Source organism: Carettochelys insculpta, chromosome 2 (assembly GCF_033958435.1).
Source record: "Carettochelys insculpta isolate YL-2023 chromosome 2, ASM3395843v1, whole genome shotgun sequence".
In the NCBI taxonomy this organism is placed as follows: Eukaryota; Metazoa; Chordata; order Testudines; family Carettochelyidae; genus Carettochelys; species Carettochelys insculpta.
The window spans coordinates 43,297,883-43,322,067 of NC_134138.1; the positions used below are offsets into that span (position 1 = coordinate 43,297,883).

At 47.4% G+C, this 24,185-nt stretch overlaps 1 protein-coding gene across 4 annotated transcripts in view; it reads left to right on the forward strand.

The window, feature by feature from the left end:
• The window catches only part of RNF19A (ring finger protein 19A, RBR E3 ubiquitin protein ligase), a 110,552-nt gene that overhangs the window by 81,843 nt on the left and 4,524 nt on the right, over window positions 1-24,185 (forward strand). For all 4 annotated transcript variants that reach the window (XM_074986863.1, XM_074986862.1, XM_074986864.1 and 1 more), the window contains 3 exons: window positions 19,700-19,814; window positions 21,384-21,545; window positions 22,720-22,933. In XM_074986863.1, coding sequence (XP_074842964.1) covers window positions 19,700-19,814; window positions 21,384-21,545; window positions 22,720-22,933 — 491 coding nt within the window. The remainder of the gene's footprint in view (window positions 1-19,699; window positions 19,815-21,383; window positions 21,546-22,719; window positions 22,934-24,185) is intronic.

The window sequence follows — 24,185 nt, forward strand, 5'->3', positions numbered from 1 at the left end:
TGGAGCTGGCCAGAGTGGAGGCAACAGCAGAAGAGGAGAACAGCAGCACCAAATTTGGAAAGCAGAGATAAGCCTGAAAGAAGCAGCTGCTGCAGACAAAGCTGAAGAAGCCACCTGAAGGAGCAGGAAGCTGAAGCCCGTAAGCGAGCCATTGAGCTGAGACCACAAGAAGCTGAAACTCCAGAGAGAGGGAGCTAGAACAACAAGAAGCTAAGGAGAAGCAGAGTAAATGTAAGCTAGAGCTGATAGAAAAGCATGGGAGGATCCCAGTGGCACCATCACCTCCCGTCACTTGAGGAATCCACAGGTGGGCCGAACTGTGTCCTACATACAGAGGAGGAGACTGCACTTAGAACACGTCACTGATTTTCATAAGATTCCTGAGGACAAGAAAGCACCATCGCTGGTTGCAAAACTGTCTGGTAAAGCTTTGAATGAATAGTCAATATAAGAAGCTGTGATACATTCTTAATTTAAGGAGAGGGTCTCACATTCACAATCTGCAGGCCATTCCTGCCCAGAGAAGTTGTGCAAATTGGTCCAGGAGCATGGCAAGAGAGGCATGTCCATTCCTGTGCCCCAAACCCTGCCTACTCCTGCGACTGCCATACCCCTCCCTGCATTGCATCTCATCCCACAGGGACACAACCCTGGGGACTATGCGGGGGGCAGCATTTGGCCCCCAGTGCTCCCCATGGCTGCAGGGGTCAGGGGAAGTGGCACAAGGAGTGAGTGCCAGTACTCCCAGGCCAGATTGTTGAACTGCTCTGGTGAGGAGTGGCCCATGGGTCATGAGTTCAAGACCCCTGATTTAAGGAATCTGTTTTACAGAGGTTTGAAATCACTCCTGAAGTGTATAGTGTGAAATTTAGAAATCTTAAAATGGGTAAAAAGAAAAGGTTCTCGAAATTAGGACCAGTTGCTTAATCTTATTGTTGAAGAACATTTCTTTTGTATATTCCCTGATGTAAAAAATGGCTGATGGGATAAATCTGTAAGATCAGTCACAGAGATAGATACACTGATTGATGCCTTTGGGCAAACCTAGATGTCTCATGAGCCCAAGCCACAGAAGGAGAGGCACAAACCTACTGTGAAGGGGAATACCATGTTTTCACTAAGGCCACGTCTACACTACAAACTGGAAATTACCATGTGATTGTCTTCACTGCAAATACCATTAGCTTGATTTTGGGAGCACTAATATCAAGATTACAATATTTCTGTTACCTGATGGGTATAGTATCAAGCTCGAATTCAAAAGTTCGATTAAAGGCCAGTTTGGAAGTGCCACATCTTAAAGTCGAATTTATTAGCCGCCAGAGGTATCCTGTATGTAACCCACAATGCCCCTTACTGCTCTGGCCACTGCCCTCCAGGTGTGCTGGAATTAGGTAACAGGAAGACTGTGAATTTCAAAGCGGGAGCAAGCAAGCCTGTGGCTGTGGGCTCATGTTTGTATGAGAGCCTGAGAAATATCTGTCTTAGTTTGCAATTAGCGCTCTGAGTGCATCTACCCATTACAGACAGCCTGCAGGGAGTCTGTGGTTCTGTCTCAACACTTGTAATTTTTTTCATCATTGCCTAGCACCAGCCGCTGCACCGTCGCACCATGTGGCAGCAAGGCTGTGGTGGGAGTCGTGCTTGTACAAAACGCCAAGAAATGTCTTCTCAGTGGTTTACATTTGTGCGTGAAGCTTCTTCCCTCCCCCACAGACTCCATGCAGTCATCATCTTCCCCACCTTCAGCTACATCGTGTGGGTAGCCCACAACCCAGTAAAAAGACATGGCTGCTGTACTGTACTGACCATGCTGCCAGGCAGCACCATGTCCTAGCTTGCACGTGTTTAGGGCTCCAAAGGCAAGAAAGATTTTCGGGGACTTGTAGCCATCGGGGGGAGGTCTCTCCTGGTGACCAAGGTATTCGGGGTTTGCTGCCGCCAGGGGGAAGTCTCCCCTGGTGCTAAAATAGTCAGGGGTCCACTTCAACTGGTCACCCACTGAATCCTTCCAAGCCCCTAGCAAGGGACCAGTGGTGCTTGCAGCCACTGCGGGGAGAGTGTGCTCCGGCAGTTAAGATACTCAAGGACCTGCTGCCACCGGGGGGAAGTTGCAGAAACCTGCTGGTTTGATATTTCTGTTCTAAAATCTTTTTCCTAACATTTCCTATCTGTGTTCATGCTTTCACCTCCCCCACCCTCAAGACAGTGGGGAGGGCTAGTTGAGATTCCTGTTTCTGTTACAATTCATTGTATGATATTTTACTGCCATCACCTGTGTTGGCAATGGCTGTGTAGTGAAGAGGGAAGACAAAAAAAAAATTTTTTCTAGACTTTTTCTATCCTCTTTTCTTTTAACTTTGAGAATATGGTCCAGGTCCCTGTATTATTTTCAGGGGTTGGATGCAATGATGGGAGTGGGGGACACTCAGTGGATGGCCAGTTGAGAATTCAGCTACAGAAGAAAGACATTTCTGTAAACTTTTTTGCTCTCTCTGTGGACACCCTACTTTTCCTTCCTTCCAACGGGAAAAATGGACATTTCTTTACCATGGGAGTGGAATGAGGAAAATGCAGTGTGAGAAGATGATGTCAAAGACCAGTGAAGACACCCAGAATGCCACAGGGATGAGGGAACTGAGGGATAGGTTCCCACAATGCACTAGTGCAGCAGTCGATGTTTGCTAACTGTGTGTGGCATCAAAAAGTTGACTTTGTGAGCAGCACGTGGGCAGGTGAGGATGGTCAAATTTGAACTTATAAATTCCAGAATTGCAAAATCGATATTAATAAATTCAAATTTCTCTCTTAGTGTAGACACAGCCAAAGAGAAAGGAGGATGGTTGGGAGGCTAAGCACTCCCTGCCGCTTCTCCCTACCAGTGTTCCCTGTAAGCTGAGCACTTGGACAGTCACACATAAGAGATTCAGGTGCCACCCACTTGATTAGCAGAGAGCCCACAGCCAGCAGCCTGTGTCTTATTGGTGGTGCACACTTGCATGTGTGTTGGGGCCCATGACAAATTTTTTTCTAAACATGGAAAAATAAATTAGAGGGAACATGGCTCCCCACACCAAATCCTTCCTTTGCTGGTAACCCCCATCACAGACCTTTGTGAAGTGGGAGAATCAGAGGTGCCACCAGTGTAACTCTACTGAGCATGGTGGCATCAGTGCTGAAGAAGGCACCACCCAATCCACGTGAAAACAGCTGTCATTAACACTGAAACACTAGAGGTGCCTAAAGTTTACATGATGGGTTTGGTGGGAATTGACCCCACAGAGCCACATACGGAACATATGGTTGTCAAGGTAAATGTCGGGGAGTGGATAGGATGAAAAGACTTGAGTGCACAGATTGCTCTGGTGAAGCAGTGTGAGATCTGAGACGCTGTTATGTTACTGTCTGAATAGGATTCCTGTGTCTAGCCAAAGCGCACATAGAATGGGAAGATTTAGAAAGCGATGTGATTATTGGGGTAGTGGACAACATCCCCACTGAATGCTTGTAGGGAATTATTTTTTGTCACATGGCTAAGGCTGCTAATATGTTAACCTGCAGTGAAAGGCAGTTTTGCCCTGGGATCACAGAGGGAGTAATAAAATCCCAGAAACTGCGGAAGGAGATAGAAATGGTTTCTCTGGCTCCTATGCAGCAGAAGGATCCAAGGTATTCTTCTTCGAGTGTCCCCGTGGGTGCTCCACATTAGGTGTCGGGCTCGCCCGGCGCCGCAGATCAGATCTTCCAAGCAGTTTCTGCCGGACCGCGCATGCGCCGGTGCGCGCCGCTCCCTTGCGCGCTCCTGGCCACGTGCGCGATCTGGTCCCCGCCAGTTCCTCTTAACCGCCGTCGGCTGCAGACGGAATCCGACTAGGCTACGGCCAAGTTAGCGTATTCAATGGTTTTAACTGTTTTTCTTTAAAGTTTTCAAGTTCTTAGGCTACTGTTAAGTTAGCCAGTTGTTCCTTTTTTTTTTTTTTTTTGAAAATAACAAGCGGGATGGCATTCAGTCCAGTCCTAGTAACAAGCGGAGCACCGGAGGCCAGGAGCCTAGGGCCATTAGCCCTCCTGCCGCGGCAGGCTATCGGAGAGGGGGAAAACAGCACAGAGAAGGTGCTAAGTACCCCATTAACAACTGAAAGACTCACCAACAATGTCCTCTTCAGGATTCAAGAAACGTGAGTCCTGCCGAGAGGCAATGCCAGTGTCTGATGGGCACAGTCTCTGCATAAGGTGCCTGGGGGAGTCCCATGTCACGCAGAAATGCTCCTTCTGTGCAAAATTAACAGCCAGAGCAAGGAAGGACAGGGAGATGTGGCTTGAAATGCTGCTCTTCGACAAGGCCCTCCAGCCAGACATGCCGGAGCGGCCGCAGCAGGAGGGACCCTCCGGGGCCCATGAAAGGAAAGCCACCTCCCTCACCCCATCAGCGCAAAAACGGAGGAAAGTCTCCCCAGCCCGATCCCTGCCGGCAGCAACAGCGAGCGGGACGGGAGGAGCGCACAGCCCCCAGCCGCAGCAACAGCTGATTGGCGGCGGCACGGAGAGCCACGTGGAGGAGGCTCAGCCTCCGATAATCAAACAGCCACCCCGCACCGCAGGCAGGGCGGCGGCTAAACAAGCGCCAGTACCGGCGGCACCGCAAGCAGCAGCACCGACCCCCGGGGAACTGGTGGTGCAGAGCGTGCAGGCACGCAGCCTGCAGGCACCGGAGGACACCGCCCATGCAGCACCGCCCATGAGCGTGCCGAGCACGGCGCGGCCGGGGCTGAAATCCCCTACACGTCAGGGGGCGGAGCTACCCCCTCAAGGGAGGGGGAAGGCTGCACACAAAACAAGGCACCGCAGCCCCTCTCCAGACAGGGCTGCAGAGTTGCTTTTTCTCAGCCCTCCGCTTATGCTGCAGACTCCAACCAGAAGGCAGGGGTCCCCCCTAGCCTACTCGGAGCCCCCATCTCCATTTTTACAACCAGCCTCGCCCTGGATGGGACCACCTTCACCCTTCCTGGGGTTTGAGCCGCTGGAGTACTATCACAAATCGCTCTCTCCAGTGTCCCAGGTCTCTCGACGATCTCGCTCCCCCAGACGCAGAGGGTATGCACCAAGGGAGTGGTCTAGGTCACCTTCCCAAGAGCAGTGCCCATGCTGCCATGGTCGCCCCTATCACGCGGGGCATAGACACCACCGGCAATCTACCAGGGAAAGATCCCCATCGACGGTCCCGTATCCCCGAGGGCAATCGCGAATGGGGACAGAGACTCAAGTATCTCAGGGGGAACTGGTTATGGAACCCCAAGATTTTCCCTTGCAAGCTTCCAGCGAGCAGATGTACCATCACCAACAGGAACCGGAAGGCTCCAGAGAGGTGTACCCTAGTGGTTCCTCGCTCTCCTCCCCGGACGAGGCTATGGCCCTGGAGGACGTCCATCCTCCGGACGATCTCAAACAGTTCCAAGAGCTGTTTTAAGAGGGTGGCCTTCACGCAAGGCATCCAGACAGCAAAGGTGCAAGAGAAACACCATAAGCTCCTCAAAAATCTGAGACCTCCGGCCTCCTCCAAAATAGCAATACCGCTTGATGACGCAATCTTGGAGTCCGCCACTATGATATGGCAGACCCCTGCGACTATTCCGCCTCTCCACAAGAGAGCGGATAAAAAAAAAAAATACTTTGTGCCGGCGAAGGGCATGGAGTTCCTGTTCAGCCACCCACAACCAAATTCCTTGGTGGTGGAGTCGTCGCAACAAAGATCAAAGACATCTCAATTCAAGACAGGGGGAACAGACAAAGATGCCAAGAAGCTAGAGCTGTTCGGCAGAAAGGTCTACTCCTCCTCCACTCTACTGTTGCGAATGGCAAATTACGCAGCGCATTTAGCGAACCGTAATTTCGACAACTACACGAGGTTAACCTCCCTCATGGACTCGCTTCCAGAGGACAAGAAACCGGTGCTCAAGGCCATCATGCAAGAAGGCTACGCGGCCTCGAGGACGGGAGTTCAGATCGCCCTGGATGTTGCGGACACAGCAGCACGCTCCACAGCTACGGCAGTGGTGATGCGAAGGGAGTCCTGGCTCCAGACTTCGGGTATACCGAGGGACCTGCAGACAAAGATAGTCGATCTTCCCTTCAACTCGCAGAAGCTGTTTGCTGAATCAACTGACTAGGTCCTTCATTCCAGTAAAGATTCAAGAGCCACACTTAGGACCCTGGGGATTTACACCCCTCCATACAGAAAGAAAAAGTACTACCCTCAACAAAGATGGTACCAGTACCAGCAACAGCGTCCCCAGTACCACAGGGGTTACAAGCAAGGGTGACATCAACAGCACCAGCAGTACAGAACTCCCAGGCGACGTTCCCAACAGAGCTGTGCGTCCTTGGGGCAGGGCCAAAGGCGACAAGTTTGACACACAGATCCAGGGCTGCGCCATCACTACCATCGCACAAGGTCATCTGAAGTGGTTATTCTCCCATCGCCTCCGACCATTCTATGACCAGTAGCAAAGGATCACCACAGACAAATGGGTGCTGGAGATCATAGCCACGGGGTACGCCATCGCCTTCCAGTCGCTCCCACCGCCACGACCTCCACCCAGGCCCCACCTCCAGGAGGCCTCCCACGTAGCGAGGCTCAAGCAGGAGGTAGACCATCTCATGCTCATAGGGGCAGTGGAAAGAGTGCCGGAGCAACTGCAAGGGAGAGGGTTCTACTCAAGATACTTCCTCACAGAGAAAAAGACAGGAGGCTGGAGGCCCATCCTAGATCTTCGAGGCCTCAACCGGTACCTGCGCAAGCAACGCTTTCGGATGATCACAATTGCCTCCATCCTTATGGCACTAGACAATGGAGATTGGTTCACAGCCCTCGACTTACAAGACGCATATTTTCCCATAACTATCCATCCAGCTCACCGACGATTCCTCCGGATTCATGGAAGGCAAAGAACATTTTCAATACAAGGTCCTACCGTTTGGCCTCTCCTCGGCCCCCAGAGTCTTCACCAAGACCTTGGCAGTGGTGTCAGCCTACCTGCACAGACAGTGGGTATTTATATTCCAGTATCTGGACGACTGCCTACTCAAAGGGGCCTCGAAGGAGGCGGTACTACGCATGATACGCGTCACAGCAGGCACGTTTTCTTCGCTCGGCCTGGTTATCAATCTGACAAAATCAAAGATAGACCCCACACAGGACATAGAGTTCATAGGGGCATGTATAAATTCTATTACAGCGAGAGTGTATCTTCCAGAGACTTGCTTTTGGGCCATCGGCTCCCTCGTGCAAGTCATCACCTTCAGCCCTACGGTGCCGGTTCTGACGTGCTTACAGCTGCTGGACCACATGGCAGCAGCGACGTTCGTAGTACAGAACACCAGGTTACACATGCACAGCATGCAGCACTGGCTGGCGAGCGTATACAAACCGGCAGCACACACCGTTCACAGGGTGGCGTCGCCCACAACAGAGGTGCGCAAATCCCTGCAATGGTGGGTAAACCCCAAGAACCTGCTAACAGGGGTACCCTTCCACCAACCACACATATCGGTTTTTCTTACTACAGATGCCTCCCTCATAGGGTGGGGAGCACACATGGGCGAAGAGGTGACGCAAGGGCTGTGGTCCTCCACGGAGCAGTCACTGCACATAAATATACTGGAGCTCAGAGCAGTGTTCAACGCCTGCAGGCACTTTCGAGACCATATACAAGGCAAAGTAGTCGGGATCAGTACAGACAATACCTCCACTATGTTTTATATAAATCGGCAAGGAGGAGCTCGGTCCCGTGCCTTCTGTGCGGAAGCAGTCCGATTGTGGAACTGGTGCATCGCCAACAATATAACCTTGAAAGCCTCGTACTTACCAGGCGCTCACAATGTGAAGGCAGACCAGCTGAGCAGGCATTTCGCACTTACGCACGAGTGGCAGATCCGTCCCGATCTGTTGCGACCGATTTTTCACGCATGGGGTTTTCCCCAGATAGACCTGTTTGCTACTCAACACAACAAGAAGTGCCCACGATTCTGCTCCAGGGCAGGACTGGGACGGGGGTAACTGCGGGACGCATTCGCGATCTCCTGGAGGGGCCCCCTGCTTTACGCTTTCCCTCCCACAGTGCTCACCCACAAAGTGTTGCAGAAAGCCAGGAGGGAAGGAGCCCGAATGATCCTGATAGTCCCAACGTGGGATCGACAGCAATGGTTCCTCCTAGTCCTGCGCATGTCGGACCGTCCACCGATGCCCCTTCTGGTGGCACCGGATCTGCTCACACAAGCCCAGGGGTCCATAGTGCATCCGCACCCCCAAGGCCTGCGACTACAAGTGTGGTTAATCCATGGCTCAGCTCCCTAGAGAGCACATGTACGGAGGAAGTGCAGCAAGTCCTAGAAAGTAGCAGGAGGAGTTCCACCAGGAAGACCTAGAAGCAGAAATGGACTCGCTTCACGGCATGGTGTTCTACCAAACAGCTAGCCCCCCTTTCAGTGGCTATACCTGTGATATTAGAGTATTTACTGGACCTCAAGAGAGGAGGACTCTCACTATCCTCGTTCAAGGTCCACCTTGCCGCCATTTCAGCGTTGAGACACGAAGAGGAAGGGCACATGGTGTTCGCCCATCCCATGGTTACCAGGTTCCTCAAAGGGTTGGTAAACCTATACCCCCCTCGGAAACCGCTTCCACCTTCGTGGAACTTGGACCTGGTGCTTAATGCGAAAACGGGACCACCGTTCGAGCCTTTGGCCACGGTTTCCCTCCGCCTCCTTATGGTAAAGACGACCTTTCTTCTCGCAATCACGTCAGCTCGCAGGGTCAGCGAGCTTGCGGCAGTTATGGCAACGCCACCCTGCGCTGTTTTTTCCAAGGAGGTGGTAACCATACGGCTGCATCCAGCCTTTGTTCCTAAAGTTTCTTCTGAGTTTCATATTAACGAACCTATCGTTTGACCCTTGTTTTATCCAAAGCCTCATAACTCTAACAAAGAGGCACGCCTACACCTCCTGGACGTGAGGAGGGCGCTAGCCTTCTATATAGACAGGACCAAGTCCTTCCGGAAAACGGATAGACTCCTAGTCTCTCTCGCTCCCAAATCGAAAGGAGAAGGTCTCTCTTCGCAGAGAATCTCAAAGCACATCGTATCCTGCATAAAAATGTGCTACGAACTCAAGAAGACTCCTTTACTGGCCCCGCCCAGGGCTCACTCCACTAGGGCGGTGGCGGCATCAACAGCCTTTTTCAAGCGCGTTGCGCTAAAAGACATTTGCAGAGCGGCGACCTGGTCATCATATGACACCTTCGCCAAACATTACGCCCTTCACAGGATATTCCAAGAGGATACCCATCTGTCGACAGCGGTCCTCTCGGGGACAAGCTGCACATAATCCGATTACCCACCTCCTATCTTTGGTCACTGCTGGGTAGTCACCTAATGTGGAGCACCCACGGGGACACTCGAAGAAGAAGGAAAGGTTACTCACCGTAGTAACGGTGGTTCTTCGAGATGTGTCCCTGTGGGTGCTCCACTACCCGCCCATCTTCCCCGCTTTGGATCTCTGTTTAGTGTTTTGCAGGAGCATCCGAGGTGGTTGGTCAAGGAACTGGCGGGGACCGGATCGCGCACGTGGCCAGGAGCGCGCAAGGGAGTGGCGCGCACCGGCACATGCACGGTCCGGCAGAAACTGCTTCGAAGATCCGATCTGCGGCGCCGGGCGAGCCCGACACCTAATGTGGAGCACCCACGGGGACACATCTCGAAGAACCACCGTTACTACGGTGAGTAACCTTTCTTTGTCAGGAGTACAGAATGATATGAGGAGCTGTTTCAGGTCGTACGAATTGTGTCAAAACTGGAAAAGGCGACAGGACCCCAGAGGTTTCCTGTAACATAGGAGGCATTTCTAAGGGTAGCATGGGACATTGTGGCCAGTCCTACCCCCAAAAGGAATATATAGTTGAGTGATGGTGGATTGTGTTGTTTGAGATTCTGAAGCAGTAGCTCTGTCTAACACTGAAGCAGAAACTGTAGCTAGAGCCTTTCTCACTTCTGTAGCAGAGCTGGTTTTCCTAAGGAGACTTTGTGTGATCATGGGTCAAATTTAATTTCATACATATTTTGTGAGTTATAGCAGTTGTGGGGTGAAACAACAAAAAAATGCGTCATATGATCCAGAAATCAGTGGTTTGGTGGAAAGATTCAGTGGCACCCTAAAATCCGTGCTTGGGGAATACATGCCAACGAAAGGGGCTCAAAATGGAGATGAATTGTTATCTTTTTTTGCTCTTTGCTCACAGAAGGGTACCTTGAATATCAATGGGGGTAGAGTTGATCTGCTATGTCTTAGGAAAGTGAGGGAGCCTGTGGATCTCATTGGAGAGTCCTGGGAAGGGAATACTGTGGTAAAAGAAGAATCCCTGACAGAATATGTACAGAGGTTCAGATGGATGGGTATCATTCAGGCTAAACTCAAAGAGGGCCAGTCCAAACAAAAAGCCATGGTGTGATTCAAACCAAACATACTTGTCAATGCTCTTTTGTAATAAGAAGGTTGGTGTAAGTGATAAGGATTCTTGGGAAGGACTCGTTGAAGTGATAGAAGATGCAGATCATGTTAAAAGGCCTCCTGGTAATATTGTCCCACATCTAGTGCATATAAATAGACTTAAAGCTTATTACAGCAGGTTGTAAACATGATCTGCTATGTAGAGGGAGAAACTGAGGCATATCCTCAACAATTTGATGGTTGAATGCCAAAATGACTAAATTCTGAAGTGCATGGATGTCTGCAGAGAGTTAATATCAGTTGAAAGGCCAGAGGTGTGTCTTGTCAGTGCAAAAAATACTAAGGTGTTTTCTAACAAGCAACAATCTCTGTGAGAGGACGGCCACTTCCCAGCAGACCTTATGGGGTCACTGGCAAGGTGCAGGAACAAATTTGTGCAGAAGTAAAACATGTTATATTTAGGATTAATTAGAGAGTCTGACAGCTCTTGGGCATCATCTGTGGTCTTGGTCTCTTCAGAAATATACCTGTATAAAGTTTTGTGTTGATTTACAGGAAAACCCCCCTTACGCACAGGTTTCATTCCTGGGCATCCACACGAGAGTCAAGTTTCATGCAACTTGAGGACCGTGTAGGGATGGCAATGGGTGAAGAGCTAGCCCAGGGAGCAGGGCATCCTGCCACATTTGGGTCCCCTGGGCCGGGGCTGTGAGTTGTGGAGGGGCTCGGCAGCTGCGGTGAAGGTGGTGGTGGCTCTATGCTCCCGCTGGCTGGTGTGGCAGTGCTGCTTGCGGCATTCACCCTTCTGCCTGATGCCAGGCTCCCCGCTCCTTTTGGGAGCCGGGAGTCAGCTGTAGGAGCACCAGTCAGTTTCCCAGCTCCTCTCCACTTCTGGGAGCCGGGAAAGCAGCCAGCGCTGCTGTGCCTGGCTCTGGGCTCCCTGCTGCTCATGGAAGCAGGGGCCAGGCACAGCTGCTGGGAACCAGGAGCGCAAGGGCCCAGCTGCCTCCTGGTTCCTGGCTCCCTACCATTTGTGTGAGCCCAAAGCGAGATCCAGCAGCATTGGTCAGTCTGGCTCCTGCAAGCAGCAAGGTGCCACGAAACTGACTGCTGCTGCTGCTGCTCCTGCTCCTCTGGGTGGAGGAGAGCCTGGAGCCAGTTGCAGTAGCACTGGTCAGTTTTGCTGCTCCCCCAGGCTGGGGGACCCAGGAACCAGGCAGCAGGGTGAACACTGCAAGCAGTGCCACAACACTAGCTGGCAGGCGCATGCAGCCGCCACCATCTTTGCTGCGGCTGCTGAGCCCCTGAAGTTTTCTGATGGTCAGCAACAAGGAAAGGGGGCGTGGGGGATGCAGTGGGAGGACTGCCAGGGGTGCAACAGGGACCGGCGGGAGGGCGCAACAGCCAGGCAGTGATTTGTTTACTTCAACTTGTGTTATTCCAAGAAACATGCCAGTTGAAATTGAATAATCATCATAGAATCCTAGGGCTGGAAGGGGCCTCAGGAGGTCATCCAGTCCAGCCCCCTGCTTTAAGCAGGATCAAACCCCCCGCCCCACTAAGTCATCCTAGCCAGGATCTTATCAAGCCAGGACTTAAAAATCTCGAGAGATGGAGAATCCACCACCTCTCTAGGCAACACATTCCAAAGCTCCACCACCCTCCTGGTGAAGTAGGACCTGGTGAACCTACACCTCTCCCTCTCCAACTTCAGACCATTGCTCCTTGTTCTGCCATCTGACATCACTGAGAATAGTTTCTCACCCTCCTCTTTAGAGCTCCCCTTCAGGAAGTTGAAGGCTGCTATTAAATCACCCCTAAGTCTTCTCTTCTGCAAACTAAACAAGCCCAAATCCCTCAGTCTGTCTTCATAGGTCTTGTGCTCCAGCCCTTTGATCATTTTTGTTGCCCTCCACTGATCCTGCTCCAGCACATCCACATTCTTTTTATACTGAGGGGGGCCTAAAACTGGACCCAGTATTCCAGATGTGGCCTCACCCGTGCCGAATGGAGGGGAACCACTACTTCTAGATCTGCTCAAAATGCTCCTCCTAATGCACCCGAGTATGTCATTAGCCTTCTTGGCTACAAGGACACACTGTTTACTCATATCCTTCCTTTCATCCACAATAACGCTTAGGTCCCTTTCCGTCATACTGCTGCTGAGCCAGTAGGTCCCCAGCCTGTAACAATGCTTGGGATTCTTCTGCCCCAGGTGCAGGACTCTACACTTCTCCTTGTTGAACCACATCAGATTTCTTTTGGCCCAGTCCTCTAATTTTCCCAGTCACTCTGGATTCTCTCTCTACCCTCCAATGTATCTACCTCTCCCCATAGTTTTGTGTCATTTGCAAACTTGTGGAGGATGCAGTCCAGTTCCTTATCCACGTCATTAATAAAGATGTTGAACAACACGAGCCCCAGAACCGAGCCTTGCGGCACTCCGCTTGAAACCGACCAGCATCCACATACTGAGCCATTGACCACTACCTGTTGGGCCCAACCTTCAAGCCAGCTTTCTGTCCGTCTTGCAGGCCAAGGATCCAGTCCATATTTCCTTAACTTATGGGCAAGAATGTTGTGGCAGACCGTATCGAAAGCTTTTCTGAAGTCAAGGTATATCACATCCACTGACTTCCCCATGTCCACAGAAATGATATCTACCAATTCCCTCAGGACCCTTGGGTGCGTTAAACCCAGCCCCATGGATTTGTGTACATCAAGTTTTTCTAGATAGCTCAGAACTTGTTCGTTCCCCACAGATGGCTGCCCTCCACCTTCCCATACTGCATTGTTTAGGATTGTCGTGTGGGAGTTGATATTGTCCGTGAAGACTGAGACAAAAAAAGCATTGAGTACTTCAGCTTTTCCTACATAATCTGTCACTAGGTTACCTGTCTCATTCAGTAACGGCCCCACACCTTCTCTGATAACCCGTTTATTGTTAACATGCCTGTAGAAACCCTTCTTGTTACTCTTCACATCCCTTGCCAGTTGCTTCCAATTGTGCTTTCACTTTTCTGATGACTCCCCGTCCCACCCCTGGCATTCTCCAGACATATGTTTATACTCCTCCTTAGTCAGCTGTCCACATTTCCATTTCTTGTATGCATCCTTTTTTGAGTTTAAGCTGATTAAGGATTTCCCTGTTAAGTCAAGCTGGTTGCCTGCCATGTTTGCATTTCTTACTATGCAGCGGGATGGTTTGTTTCTGTGCCTTCAGTAAGACTTCTTTAAAATACTGCCACTTCTCTTGAATTCTTTTCCCTTTCATCTTCATTACCCAAAGGATCCTGCTCATCAGTTCTTTCAGGGAGTCGAAGTCTGCTCTTTTGAAATCAAGAGTCTGTATGTTACTGCTCACTCTCTTTCCTTTTGTCCGTATCCTGAAATCTACAATCTCATGGTCACTGCAGGCGGGGTTCCCACCCACTTCTATTTCTCCTACTAGTTCTCCCCTGCTAGTTCTACCCTGTTTGTGAGCCGCAGGTCAAGTTATGCACGGCCCCTGGTCAGTTCCTTGAGCACTTGTACCAAGAAGTTATCCCCAGCATTCTCCAAAAATCTTCCTGGATTGTCTGTGTGCTTCTGTATTGGTCTCCCAACAAATGTCCAGATGATTAAAGTCTCCCATGAGAACCAAGGCCCGTGATTTGGAAGCTTCACTTAGCTGCCTGAAGAAGTGCTCATCTACCTCATCTTCCTGCTCTGGTGGTCTATAGCAGACACCAACTACAAAATCACCGCTGTTACTTCCGCCTCTAAGCTTAACCCAAAGATATGCAACTGGATTTTTGCCCTCCTTATACTGGAGCTCTGAGCAATCATACTTCTCCCTCACATAGAACGCAACTCCTCCTCCTCCTTTTCTCCTGTCTGTCCTTCCTAAACAGTTTATAACCTTCCATGACCATGCTCGAATTATACGAATCGTCCCACCAAATTTCCGTTATTCCAACCACCTCATACTACTTTGACTGTACCAGGGCCTCTAATTCTTCCTGTTTTTTCCCTAGGCTTCTGGGAACAATTGTGTAAGTCAGGGGGTCTACTGTATGGCAAAATGACTGCTATTATTGTACCTGATGTGTCTATCGTGCCTAGAAGTGACGAAATGCTGGACTCTTTAAGGAAAGCTAAATATCTCAGTTCTTTTGATTTAACCCAAGATTACTGGATTGGTGGATGAGGATGCACAAAAAATTACTTTCACCATTGATACAGGACTCTGTGAATTCACAGTGTTACTGGGTTTTGTTTTTTTTTTTAAATCGTTGCTGGGACCATTTTCTGGAGGCTGGTGAACCAAGTTTTAAATGATTTACTGAACTGTGAAAGAGCATATGTGACTTACATTGCCGTGTTTCGGGATGATTGGGGTGATGAGAAAGAACACTTGGGAATTGTCTGTCAACTTGAGGAAGCAGGCTTAGCCATTAAAATGTCTAATGTAAAATCTGAGCAGCCGGAGTCCATTCTTTAAGACATTGGGCTTTGGGGAGAAGTGTCAAATATGCCCTGATCCTTTGAATGTTGAAGTCATTGTATTTGTCACCCATATATTCATTTGGTGCATGTAATATTCTTCTCTGTGAAGTTAGAAATATGAAGTATAAATCTGTTCATAGCATTAAACGTGCTGATGAGAGCCATTACTCATGCCCTAGATTCAGATCCACTGGTTTCCCTCAAACAAGGCACAGAATTGGAGTTACTACCTCCGTGTAGAGTAATGCAGACGTTGATGCATTTCAGTTCTGGGAGGATGCAGTTTTAGGGCATGGCACCCAGGAAACCAACCCCCCAAAGGGATAAAAAACTCCAGATAAATCAATCTGTGTGTAAAAGCTTTGCACAGAAGGCTAATAAGTTAATCCCCCTTTATCAATGAAAGGGAGATAATCACAGTAGTGGCACACCCCACTACCCCAGTAAGTTATTTACACTGGGCTTGGTCATAAACAAAAAAAAGTTTTTATTAAGCATAAAAAGTTGGATTTAAATGATTCTAAGTAAAAACAGACAGATCAAAGGAAGTTAATACATTAAAATGAAGAGAAAATGCATAACTAGTTCTGTCTTCAGTAGGAAACTTAACACATGTAGAGTCTCACCCTAAGTAGCTGTTCTTATGTCAGGTAAAATCTTCAAATCACAGCTGTTCTTTGTTTCCTCTTAGGGTGTGTCAGACAGATGCCAAGGCAGGCTGAAGACAAAGAACTGATAGCTGCCCATTGTTTAAATAGACATTCCCATAGGGCAGCAAACCTTTGTTTTACAAGCCGCAGGGGGCGGGGGAAGCACTGGATCAAATACTTTCAGTACCAGCTAGTACAGTCACATATCTGTCCACCACCTCCACATTCTAGACCAGGCGTGTCCAACCCGCAGGCCGCATGCGGCCCTGGACAGCTAGTAATGCGGCCCCGCAAGATCATAAACTTTTAACATTATTATGTGATTTATATACATTAACTATATTATATATTTTATATGCGGCCCAAGACAATTCCTCTTCACTCAGTGCGGCCCAGGCAAGCCAAAAGGTTGGACACCCATGTTCTAGACTTACAGGACAAACAAGGCTGTGTACAAGTCATAAAGCTGATCACTCAAGTGTTAGGGTTCTAGTAATGGCTCTCATCAACACATTTAGAACAATAAACAGATTTACGCTTCATGTTTCTAACTTCACATAGAAAAACGCTCCATATACCAGAATAGAATACACAGATCCAGCAGATTGTAGCATTAAAATCAATAGATTACGTGAGGTATTTTATCCTAGGCATGTCCGACTGGTGCATATTTCTATTCATAAGCCACTTTTCATAAAGCATGGGAGCTGTCATAGGTTCATTGACATTGTGTCTCCAGTCAGAGGTTTATGTAAAAAGAGTCAGCCCAGAAAGTCATTTGTGATAAAAGCATGCCAGAAAAGATTAAAGATAAAGAAAATCTTATCTGAAAAGCCTGTTCCAGCTAGCCCTGATTTCCCCAAAATGTATGAACTGTGTACAGATGCATCAGACCTGGGACTGGATGCAATGGTAGTGCAAACAGAAGAAATAACTAGAGGCCCTCAGTTGCCGCCTTATGTAAAATGTTGATCTTGACTGTCCTGTCACAGAAAAAAGAATGTTATGCTGTGGTGTGGGCCAGGGGTCAGCAACTCTTGCCACTCATGCAAGAGTGGCATGCGAGCTGATTTTCATCAGCACGTGATTTTCATCACCACCCTCACCTACCCTCTCCCAAGCAGCTGGGAACTTGCTCAAAGCCATGCTGCCTGTGGATGACAAAACACCAGATAATGCTACCAACCACCACCTAAGCAGTAAAGCTCTGCCTCTTTATTTATTAATAAAGCTGTTGTAAGGAGGACTATTTGGCTTAGTCTACACTATACAGTTATTTGAAAATAACAGCTGTTATTTCAAAATAACTATGCTAGCATCTATGCTACACACACAATTTTGAAATAGCAGGTGTGTTATTTTGAAATCGGTAACCCTTGATGGGGGAGGAATAACGCCTATTTTAAAATAAGCCATAACGGCGCCAATTGCACTATTTCGAAATAGCACTGTGTATCTGGAAATACGGTTTCGAATAGCTGGGTGCTACTTCAAAATACCTTTTGTGTGTAGCTGTGTTATTTTGAAATAAGATATTTCCAAATAGCTATTTCGTAATAACTGTGTAGTGTAGCTTCTAGCCCAAGTGACTTCAAAAAGTGTCACTGGCACTTGGACCGTACAGAGAGGTCAAAAGGTCAAATTTTGGCACTCTGCCTTGGAAAGGTTGCTGACCCCTGGTGTGGGCAGTAAAGCAACGGAATCGCTTATCTTTTGAATAGAAAGTTCAAGTCTTGCCAGTTCACTCATCATTGGTCTAGCTAAATAGAACTAAAACCTCAAATTTCAAGCTTCTTTGGTGGAGTCTGATACTTCAAGAGCTTGGTATGGAAATTGTGCTGATAAAAGGCAAAGAAAATATGGTGGCCCTGACATCCTGCCTATGGGTCATCCAATGGCTAGTCTTCCTGCATTGTTGTAAAGAGAGAGGTGGGACAGTCTTATATCTTTATGTTCACCCCTTTTATAAGACTGTAATAAATTTTGTACAATGTATGCCTTGTGAGGTAACATTTGAAAGCTCATGCTTCGCTGACCATTAATCTCCTGGTACAGGTTGAATCTCTCTTGTCTGGCACCCTCAGGACCTGACTGGTGCTGGATGAGAGAACTTGCCGGACAACAAGAGGTCTATATTTTCTAGCACGTTACCAACATTTCCACTGGTTACTGGTCTCTTAGAAGAGATTTAGGGGTAAAATTACAGCTACATAATATCAGAGACCACTGGGAGCCAGGACTGGTGGCGGTAAATGAACTTTCTGGGACCATGGGAAACTTGGCCACACCCATGATAAGTGGTCACCCAGTTAACTAAAATCATTCTGCATTACGGAGTTTGCTGGACGAGAGAGTTCCAAAAATAGAGCGGTTCAACCTGCATATGTGGCAATGTTGTATGTAAAATTGCAAGATTATACTGCTGGAGATTACTGAGGTATATTCCACATTTAGAGAAGCAGGCCCAAACTGGTTCCTCCAAAGGCAAACGGAGGCCTCAGCACGTGTCATCAAAATCAAAGGGACTGTCATCTGGATACATAGACAGTCTTTGGAAATTAAAACAGCATGAGTGAGAGATTTACATTATGGCAAAAAAAAAAAAAAAGGCTGAGCATGCCCTCTCCACGGACTTCTCATCTGCTGAATCTAAGATTTTTTTTTTAAAAGAAAAGTATCAAGAATGAAGAACAGAAGCCCCAAATCATCTTTCCCTTTATCTCTACTCATGGCATCAAGAACACTTGAAGGACAAAAGAAGTATCATTAGACTGGGAGTCAGGGATCCTGACTGAAAGATTCAGCCAGTAAAATGGCTATAATGTGGTGAGAGAGATTTTTTGCTTTGAATTCACTAAGCTTCTCAGTAAGTTATGTGCATTTCATCTCTATTTCATTGTAACCAATTCTAACTTTTATGCCTCATTAATTGTAATCACTTAATCTTTCTGTAGTCAATAAACTGGGTTCATTGTTTTATCTAAACGAACGTTGGTTTTAACTTTAGTGTTTGGGAAACATCATTTGGGATAACAAGCTATGGGCATATAGTTTTCTGTTAACGAAATGACTGGTTTTATACCAAGTTGTATTGTCCAAGAGTGTGCTAGGCAGTGCAAAACAAACAGTTGTGGGAGAAAGTATAGGACAGGGAGTTTGTTTGTGTTGACCTACACTGTAATTCGTTGGGGGTTTACTATAGCACACATAGGGCTTGTCTACATTACCTCCCTCCTTTGAAGGGAGGATGGTAAGTAGGGTGTTGGGAGTTCATTAATGAAGTGCTGGGGTGCGTGTGCAGCATTTCATTCAGCAAATTCTCCCTCTCCCCCGCTGCAACTTTGAAGTGCCAGCTCACATGTAGCCACGGCTCACCCGCCGGTACTTCGAAGTGCCCAGGCTGCTTGGAGGTCCCTTTACTCCTCAAAATTTTGAGTAAAGGGACTTGGAAGTTGCCCCAGCACTTTGAAGTACCGGCGGATGAGCCGCGGCTAGACATGAGCCAGCACTGCCAAGTTTAAAACTTCGAAGTTGCTGTGGGGGGAATTTGCTTAATGAACTCCCAAAACCCTACTTACCATCCTCCTTTCGAAGGAGGGAGGTAGTGTAAACACAGCCAGAGAGTGTAACTGGGTGTGATTTATATGTTAGCATCTGTGTGCAGTCACGACAGGAGTGGTTTCTCTCACAGCACAGCAGTGTAAAAGGCACCCAGGTTGGAGAATTCAGGCTATAACAGCTGTACATGGTTGTATCTTGTAGAATGGCACACCTGGGAATTATGGGGATTTCTGATACTTCTGCTTTCTTTTCAAAAATGAGTAATGTAAAATCACTAAGGACGATGTATTATGTAATGTCCTTCCTCAAGAGGCTAACTTTTAAGAAGGTGGTGTATACAAGGATTTAATAGTGTATTAGTTGAGAGCATCCAACAGACTGCTATATAGCAGAACAGAGCTAAAACTACTTGTATCTTTACCCCTTTCAACTTTGCAGCTGTTTGTCAGTGATAGGCAATGTATCCTCAAACCCTCTTCTTCCTTTTTTCTTCCCTCAAGATTCACAATCGATATGAAGGCAAAGACATTTCGAAACACAAACGAAACCTGGCTATTGCAGGTGGTGTAACCTTGTCTGTAATTGTTTCTCCAGTTGTAGCTGCAGTAACTGTAGGTAAGCAAATACAACCACTGCATGAGAATAGTAACTTGCAACCGACCTTTTGAGAAGACTTCACGCACTCATTAGTAAATTACCTCAGTGAATTAAAGGTTTTAGCTCCATTTTACAGATGGGGAAACAGAGGGATAAAAAGTTATGACTTACCTCAGATTGCATGGTAAGTTGCACTGAAGCAGAGACCATTGTCAAGACTTTAGAGACACTGAATCTAAGTGAAATACTATAAAATGCTTCTTTACTTTTATATGTTTTTAGATTTTTACAACCTACTTATTTTTTTTTCTTTGGAAGGAATATCTCATTTAAAACTGCTTTAAAAAGTTACTCTAAAAATGGCATCACAGGGTCCTTATGTATGTCAATGATCCCACAGCAAATTTGCTCAGTTTGGAATTTTTTAAGTATTCAAAATATTTAATCCTTTGTATCTGCCACCACCAGGGTTACAGCTCTTCATTACTCCTTCACAGAGGTAATGGCAGCGTTTCCACCCTCCTCACGCTTATTTTACTTTTGGTTGCCTCTTTGGGCCTTCTGCACCCCCAAACTTGCTACCTATTTACTTTGCTTCTGAGAGAGTGGCTTTAGGCATGCTGCTCTTCACAGTAAGAATCCTGATTGAATTGCCAGTGAACTGGATTTTCAGTCATTGAAACTATTGACCTTCCTTTTAGGGCAGACTGATGAGCCTCCTTACTGAATCTGTATTGCAGCTGGTTTGCTCTGGTTGGGGCGGTTTGGCCTGCTACAGCCAATCTCTTTTGCTACATCTTTCACAGGCTTCCATCAGCAAAGCAGCAGCATAGTCCAGTGCATAGTGCTGGAGAGCCTGCCCCCAATGATGTGCTCCCCTGTTGTGGGAAAAGGTTCTCTGTGTGAGGTGCAGCCCAGCCTAGATCACCTTTTAGCAACGCTTTTCATTGACTTTGCTCATCAGTTTTCCCTTTTCATTTGGAAACTCCGATAATTTGGCCTGGAAACACTGGGACACATAAATCCCCAAAATGACACTTTCGCAGGGGGAGGTTTTCTCTGGCTTCAGTAGGACCAGGATTCATCTCTTAATTACGCTAGCAGTCATGGGCCTTTCTGGGTTGATTCAAAACAGCTCCATGCTCTCACATCAGAAAAGTTTTTAATAATCTCCTTTTGGCCTCCCATTGGTGGTAGGAGAACCTTCTTCGAGTGATCTCAAATGGGTGGTGCCCATATGCACCAGGCCCTGGAGCTGGAAAGTTTTTAGCGCACTACCTGTTGCTCTGTATGTGTACCGTGCATCCCCCTAGTGCTTACAGTTACTGTTATAATAGGGTGTATGGGTTGACCCTACTCCAGTTTCCTCCTCCTTTTGCTATCTGAAACGGGTTTTCTTTTTCACTCTACCATAATGACTTGCCACCTGTTCTCAAATCTCAACTGAAACCCAAATCCTTTCTTCCTCTGCTGTAGATTTATTTTAGCTGTGCATTATTAAATAATATACTTACAAAGCCTGGGATAGTTTTTCTAAAAGATGCCTAAGAAATAATTGAACAAAAGCTTTTATGTTTTTCTTTGTAGGTATTGGTGTCCCTATTATGTTGGCTTATGTGTATGGAGTTGTTCCCATCTCCCTCTGTCGCAGTGGAGGTTGTGGGGTCTCTACTGGCAATGGAAAGGGTGTTAGGATAGAATTTGATGATGAAAATGACATAAATGTTGGTGGAACAAATGCAGCAGTAGGTAAGAGAATTCAGTATTTTATTTTTTATTTTTTCCAGTAAATTTAGTGCTTTGTAATAGTGGCCACAGTGGAAAGCTTAGGACACTGGAGGTCTTTCTCTGCATGAGAGCTACAGTGCATGTAACAGCAGTGCAAGCAGCCTCATGCTGCTTTACCTACATGCCTAAGTTGTCTGTTAAAGGACCATCTCTAGCCAGGAGGGTAGTTTTCTGTGCAGTGATGATTTGTGTAATACAGGTTCCTGCCTTAAGGGCATGTCTATACTACCACATTTCATGAAGGAAACTAATGTTGATACACAGAAACCAGCAACAGCGAAGTTGCCAATGTGCGTTCACGCTTCTCCCACTGTCATCAGATCATTGGGAGCACCCCTTCAACAGCGGGAGCAATGCCCTGTGGGTATGTGTCCCACAGAGCTTGGTGACGCCATCTTTTGCAAGGTGTTGTGGGACTGCAGAGGTTAGTTCCCATAGTGCAAATTCAAACAAATGATGCATAAAAGCTCTTCTAACTTGTTCTAGTCAAGTACTGACTTCTGGGTATGTCCTCCCCCCGGCTGAAAGGCGCAAGCTCCAAGGATACTGTCGTTTTTCATCTCTTCAGCTCTAAGGCCTTTTGTCAGGAAATGTTTGTTGGTCAGGAGTGCGAAAAACACCCTGATCAAGCGCTGAGAAAAGTGCTGGTGTGTGCAGCAGAAGAGCCTAACAGAAGGGCTACTACGTGGAAGACTTTAAGAGCAACACATCTGTGTAGCTGTGCTGGTGGAAGGTCCATGGTGTAGACATACCCTGTTAGTGAAAACCAAGGGCTGTCAGATGTTCTGCCACTTCCTGGAATTTTATAAGCCTCTCTTTTTAATCAGAGAGCAAGACGGCCTGGTGGAGGGGTGCCACATGGCTCCAGGTTACCATTCCTGTGTAGACTCAGGCATCTTAAAACCTTTCAGCAACTTACCAAAGAAACGTGTGGCTTTAGCCACAGCCACTCTGGCTGTCCCAACCCAGAACCTGGTTTACTTCAGCTCATAGACTGTGTTTTCACAAACTGTCTGGATTCTCTCTTTGGCGCCTTCATTGTTATTCCCAAAGCAGTGTTCTTATCCCCATTTAAGACAGAGTTAAGACTTTTTCTATTTCCTTTGAATTTCAAGCCTGTACCATTTTTATCTAGATACCACTTCTGTAGCAGAGGCACGTCATAACCCTAGTATAGGAGAAGGAAGTGTTGGAGGATTGACTGGAAGCCTGAGCGCAAGTGGCAGCCACATGGATAGAATAGGAGCTATTCGGGACAACCTGAGTGAAACTGCAAGCACCATGGCGTTAGCTGGAGCTAGTATAACAGGGAGTCTGTCTGGCAGTGCAATGGTCAACTGCTTTAACAGGTAAGACACATGCTTTCTGCTCTTCTGGTATTTAGCTTTAAATTTGAGGAACGTGTGTATCACACTACAGCCCCACAGCCACATCCTGGAGTCTTCTGTCCAGCCCCCAAAATCCTTCCTGGAAAGCATAACTCCTGGCCTGTCTCCTTCTGCCCTGCTCTCTCAACACCTGGGCAGCACAGCCTCAATGCTGCGCAGCTGTGAGCTCTGGCCAGGTGAGACAATTGTAGTGCCACAACCCCTGGTTCTCCAGGAGGTGTGGTCAGTGGGTGGAGAGCAAGTGGGTGTCAGATGGGGGTGAGGGGTCCCAGGAAGGTGGTCAAGAGTGGGACTGACAAGAGGGGAGCAGAGGGACGGGGGCAGCCATGCCTGATCGTTTGGCAAGGCACAGCTTTACTTCTCCCACCATATAATTCCTGAACTCCTATGTGGCCCTCAGGTCAAAAAGTTTGCCCACCTCTAGTGCCTATGGAGGAGTCACTGTTATTCTTGATATTCAGATCACTTCATGTGTAAAATAAGCTGGAATAAAATCAGTTAATTGTAGTTCCCTGTAATTTACCTGTATCCATGATGTTTCAATAATTTTGAATATCCTTATTTAGTCTATTGTTAGACGGGGGAGTCGGATTGCTATAATTGCGGACACTAACCCACACTTAAAATGCCCAATGAACATCTTACCAGCATCTTTCTCTTTTTATAATGAGCATCTTAATTAGTCAGAGCTTTTATATTGTAATTTAAAAGAATAACGTGCATGTGCCTACACTGAGGAACACACAGTTGTATTTGTTCCCCTTCATTATGTCTCACCTGAAATGTAGAAACAAAAAGCAGTCAAGTAGCACTTTAAAGACTAGCAAAATGGTTTATTAGGTGAACTTTCGTGAAATGTAGAATGTCAGTGCTCTGGGGTCCAGGGACGGCTTCTGTTTTCTGTGAAGTCTCCAGCGCACCTCGGGAGGCCCAGTGCAGTAATAAATAACAAGCAGTTTGCCAGTATTTTACAAAGCAAGAATACTTTGCATAAGACTTTGTTCATTTAATCAGTTAAATGTTAATATGCAAAGTTGCACTGAAATCAGAGGGATTGGCATAATATCCAGGCTGCCCACAGTTTGTATTCAGTGCTATCATTGCTTACCAGCCCATTAATGAACACAGATACTGAACAAATTAACTTTTTTAAAGAGGCAGAAAAACTGCACAATGTAAGGAGTAAATTCTTTCAATACCTCATTTTAAATCA